The 5,592-nt window shown below is 39.4% G+C and overlaps 1 protein-coding gene across 1 annotated transcript; it reads right to left on the reverse strand.

Moving 5' to 3' along the window:
- Positions 1–304: 304 nt before the first annotated feature.
- On the reverse strand, positions 305–2,397 carry LOC107887697 (uncharacterized). The gene is made up of 5 exons (XM_016811934.1): positions 1,801–2,397; positions 1,542–1,670; positions 880–1,355; positions 478–679; positions 305–370 (listed from the first exon to the last, which is right to left on the reverse strand). The coding sequence occupies exons 1-5, from the start codon at positions 2,395–2,397 to the stop codon at positions 305–307; spliced, it is 1,470 nt and encodes a 489-aa protein (XP_016667423.1).
- Positions 2,398–5,592: the final 3,195 nt, after the last annotated feature.

The following is a 5,592-nucleotide window of genomic DNA, read 5'->3' on the forward strand; positions in this document are numbered from 1 at the left end:
TAAATCACAAATTCTTTTCTCGGTTCGGGTTGTACCAAAACTGGAGCTTCTGTCAGTAATGTCTTCAATTTATCGAAACTTTGCTGACATTTTTTCAACCATTCAAACTTAACATCTTTTTATAGTAACCTCATCAAGGGAGTTGCAATCATCGAAAATCCTTTCACAAAGCATCGGTAATAATCAGTAAAGCCTAAAAAGCTTCTAACCTCTACTACGTTCTTTGGCGGCTTCCATCGACAATAGTAGAAATTTTATTCGGATAAACTCAGATGCCATCAGCCGAAAAAATATGACCGAGAAATCAGACTTCTTGAAGCCAAAACTCGCTCTTGCCAAACTTAGCATAGAGTTGCCTATCCCGTAAAGTCTGTAAAACAGTTCTCAAATGTTCAGCATGTTCAGACTCATTCTGGAAATAGATCAAAATATCATCTATGAATAATACTACAAAGTTGTCCAAGTACAGTCGAATACACGATTCATTAAATCCATAAACGCAGCTGGGGCATTCATTAGACCAAAAGGCATGACGAGGAACTCGTAGTGACCATACCTCGTCTTGAAGGCGGTCTTAGGCACATTTGCCTCCTTAACTCGTAACTGGTAGTAGCCGAATCTCAAATCTATTTTTGAAAATACAGTGGCTCCCCTAAAATGATCGAACAAGTCGTCAATCCTAGGCAAAGGATACTTATTCTTAATAGTCACCTTATTGAGTTGCCGGTAGTCTATGCACAACCTCATCGATCCATCTTTCTTTTTCATGAATAAAACGGGAGCACCCAAGGTGAAGAGCTCGGTCTTGCAAAACCTTTGTCAGTCAATTCTTGCAACTGTGATTTTAACTCCTTCAACTCAGTAGGGGTCATTCTGTACGGAGCAATAGAAATGGGCATCGTTCCCACTACTAGCTCAATACCGAATTCCACCTCTCTAATAGGAGGTAACCCTGGTAACTCTTCTGGGAACACGTTCGGATATTCACGGACTATCAGTACCGACTCAATCTTTAATTCAGATTCTTTAGTATTCAATATGAACTCAAGGTAAGCTTCATATCCTTTCCTCATATACCTTTGAGCCATCATTGAAGTAATCACAGCTGGCGGTGCATTCAACTCATTTGAATCAACCCGGAGAATGTCACCATCTGAACATTTTAATTCCATGTACTTGCTACTGCAGTTTACTATCACATCATGGACGGTCAACCAATCCATACCAAGTATTACATCAAATTCGTCAAATAGCAAAAGCATAAGATTTGCCGAAAAACAATGTCCTTGAATCGTCAAAGGATAATTCTTACAAACTTTGTCTACTAATACTGAGTTGCCTAGAGGGTTCGACACCTTAATTACAAATTCCGTTGATTCTGTAAACATGTTCATGCTAGACACTAATTTCATACATATGTAGGAATGGGTCAATCTCGGATCAATTAAGGCAATGACATAAGTATTATGAAGAGAAAATGTACCCGTAATGACATTGGGAGTTCAAGCTTCCTCTCTGGTACGTATCGCATAAGTCCTTACCGGGGCATGAGCCTCTAATTTTGCAGTCGTATCCTTGACAGCAGTTCGACTACCACTTGCACTTCCAGGATGTCGTGGTGGTCTACCTCGAGGATTAGGAACATTAGATATCGGCTCGTTCCGGGTAGTCTTTAAGGAAGTGGTCAAGGGAACCACATCTAAAATATGCCCCACTCTTCATTTAGCATTCCCCAAAATGGAACTTGTTGTAGCTCTTACATCTAGGCTTTTGATCATATACACTCCCCAAACTAGTTACCTTAGGGGAGGAAGACCTTGGGTTATGTCGTTTAGAGCTTTTTGTTTTGCTTGAATATCCCACCGATACAGTGGAGTGTTCTTGTTGACTCTTCAATTTGTTCGTAAGAAAGGAGTGCATTTTGCCGCTAGACCTCTTACTCGAAGCTCTAGCTTCTGTATTTGCTTGTTTTCTTTCATTATTAAGTTCCTCCGCTTTCTTGGCTTGATCGGCTAACGTAGCCAACTCCCTTATTTCAAGAATCCCAATTAACAGTTTGATTTCTTCATTCAGACCTTCGGAGTGCTTACACATCTCCGCCTCCGATTGGACCCACTCACTTGCATACTGACTTAGTCTCACGAACTCTTTTTTGTATTCTGACACGATTTTGTTTCCTTGTTTGAGTTCCAGGAACTCCTTCCGCTTCTGGTCCAAGAACCTTTGACTGATATACTTCTTCCTAAATTCCACTTGGAAGAATTCCCATGTGATACTCTCTCTTGGTGCTACTGAGGATACGGTCTTCCACCAATGGTATGCAATGTCCTTTAATAGCGACACCGCACATTTAAAACTTTCTTCAGGAGTATAAGACAGTTCGTCAAGAACTCTCATGGTATTCTCAAGCTAAAATTTAGCACATTCCGGATTGTCATAAATTGTGGCCCTAAACTCTTTAGCTCCATATTTCCTATGTTTGTCCACAGGGGGATTACCAATTCTCACGGGTACCACACCTTATGGCACTTCTCCTTCAGGTCGAGCAGAGGGTGGAGGAAATCGTGGTATATTGGGGCGGTTTCTCAAATCATCTCCAAACCATTCATCCATCATCTTAAAGAAGGCAGCTCTTCCCTCTTCTCGGCCTTCAGATACATGCCTTCTACTACTACTAGCAGTAGCTCATTAAACGGAAGCTGGAGCATTACTCTCGGCTCCCTCGGACTCATAATGAGCTTGATTGGAAGACATTTACTATATTCAAATACAATTAAAAATGGTTAGGAGATGTCACACTATCATAACCTGTATAATGGCATGTATAGATATACTCGACATATGCTACATTAGTCCTAGAACCGACTAAACCGTAGCTCTGATACTGTTAAATGTAACGCCCCTTACTCGTACCCGAGACCAGGACAAGGTACAAGGTATTAATGTGCACGAACATAACATTTCCGGGAAAATTTTGGGCTATAAAATTTTGTTCCAAATTAAAACCAATCAATCATATTCATAATGTCCCTATTATGGACCTACGAGACCCAAGACAACATTAAGAATGGTCCGGGACTAAACCGATAACATAAGAAAGTTTTTTGGAAAATTTCTTAGGTTAAGCCTCACACGCCCGTGTGGAGGCAATGCACATGCCCGTGTGCTTTGGGACACACCCATGTCCCTTACCCGTGTGGGATTAATTGAATTTATTTTTCATTTCGAACCTACAGGGGTTCTCACACGGCCGAGCACACATCCGTGTTCTTCACACGGCATAAACATGCCCGTGTTGTCGCCCATGCCCAAAAACTCGAGCATTCTATTTATGATGTCATCATGCATTTAGGGAAACACGGCCAAGACACACGCCTGTGTGCTAGGCCGTGTCCTCCATACAGTAGAGAAGCACGGCCATGTCTCTACCTGTGTTTTTACTGCCATGCATTCTGACCCAAAAATTTTAGGTGTAGGGGACACATGGCCACACCACACACCCATGGGGCTGATCGTGTGTCACACATGGCCTAGACACATGTCCGTGTGTCTATCCGTGTGGACCCTTTTAGAGGCTACAAATCTAAGCCAATGGTCACCTTCTATAACCACTCATGTTCGTGAACCTTAATGATGATTAACATGGCCTAAATATGTCCGAGTACTACCATAAATGGTCTATTGCATGTTAACCTCATCTCATCGGTTATGTACATGGTAATTTATCCTCTTTGTATTTAGGATTTCCATCTCATTCAAAAACACACTTAGACTTGGCTCATTGTTATAACTTATTGTCAATTATGACCTAACCATCCCAAGTGATTTGGCCACATTTCGTATGTCTATTTATAAGATACCACAAACAAGCACAATTAGTAGGTCATAGCATACATCAAAATGAGCCATGTCTTATGGCCATATACAAAAAGAATAAGTTTAATATTTAAACCTTTACATAGGCCAACCAATGACACATATCACAAAATAACCAAAACCTATACATGCCATTGAAAGAAAATAAAGTATCTATATACCAACGCAAGACAAGTTGATAGTGTTAACAATGCTTTAATCATCTTCCAATCTTCACGAGTCCACAAGGTCTGTAAAACAGAGAAAAGAGAGGGGGTAAGCATTAACGTGCTTAGTAAGTCCGGATAACGGGAAAGTAAACTTACTGGTTATTTAGAATGCAACCATATAAGACATTCAGGCCAAACATTCATAGTAAAATTACCTATCACATGTACTCAACCATCAAGTTAGTCTCATGCCAGTACAAAGTAACATCCTTCATAGATGAGCTTATCAATTCAAACATCTCTATTCCCATTTAATAATTTAATCCTGTCGAATTTCTTGGAATCTCGATGGATATCTCATTTACCATCAAACTAGTCCAGGCTAAATCCCCCACAACGTAACTCACGGAGAAATGTCGGGATTACCATTCCAGGCTAAATCCCCTTCAATGACATATACTCCTATGAGTTCAGGTCTAAATTACCAGTCCAGGCTAAATTCAGATCCTATTCGGATTAGCCGTCAGGGGTAAATCGGTCAAAGTACACATATTATTTAGGATGCTAGATCACTATAGGATCACCTGTCCGGGCTAGATAATTTATACCATTATTTCATTTTCGAGTAATCCATCAGACATCCCTTTTTATTCAACCGGTACATTTCATCATAACATTAATAATTCATTAGTTGTCATGCAATAAATATTACTATTATAATTCATACATGTACATACATCTTTAATTTATTTAAAGATAGTTTACCTTCGAGTTACACGAACTTACCTGGTAATTGCTTAGGTTTCGTATTTCAGTTATTCTGAAACCTTTCGTTTTCTACGATTGATCTCCGGAACCGGTTCCTTGAGGTCTATATCAGTAAAAATAAATTATTAATACCTCAGGCTATTTATTTCGGACCTAAAATTCACCCCCAGGCAAAATGACCATTTTGCCCCTAACATTTGAAAAATTTACAACTTAGTCCTTAAGCTCATAAAATGAAATACGTGCAATTCCTTGGTTACCCAAGCCTAGCCGAATGTACTATAAACTCATACTAGCCCACATTTTCCTCTATTTCACATTTCTACCACATATTTTGTACCTTTTGCAAAGATATCCTTTTAGGGATTTTTCATGAAAATCACTTAGGAAAAGATATTTAACACACATCTAACTTCATATTCCCCCATAAATAATCAAAGAACAAACATGTCACACATGAGTCATTTTGCATACATGAACCCTAGCTTAAAATATGGGTAGAAATGGAGAGAACATGTTCTTACCCTAGCTTAAAATATGGGTAGAAATGGAGAGAACATGTTTCAAGGATCTAAAAAATATAAAGAACATTAAAAACGGGGCTAGGAGTCACTTACTATTGAGCTTGGGAAGTGAAGAAACCCTAGCTATGGTGTCCCTTTGAATTTTAGTAGCAAGAGGGAGAAGAATGGCCAGTTTTTGCCTTCATTTCCCCTTTTTATTGATTTTATTACCAAATGTCCAAAATGCCCTTCGTTACTGAACTTTCAAAATTTTCCATGCATGCCCATTTTTGTCC

This window comes from Gossypium hirsutum, chromosome A03 (assembly GCF_007990345.1).
Source record: "Gossypium hirsutum isolate 1008001.06 chromosome A03, Gossypium_hirsutum_v2.1, whole genome shotgun sequence".
Lineage (NCBI taxonomy): Eukaryota > Viridiplantae > Streptophyta > Magnoliopsida > Malvales > Malvaceae > Gossypium > Gossypium hirsutum.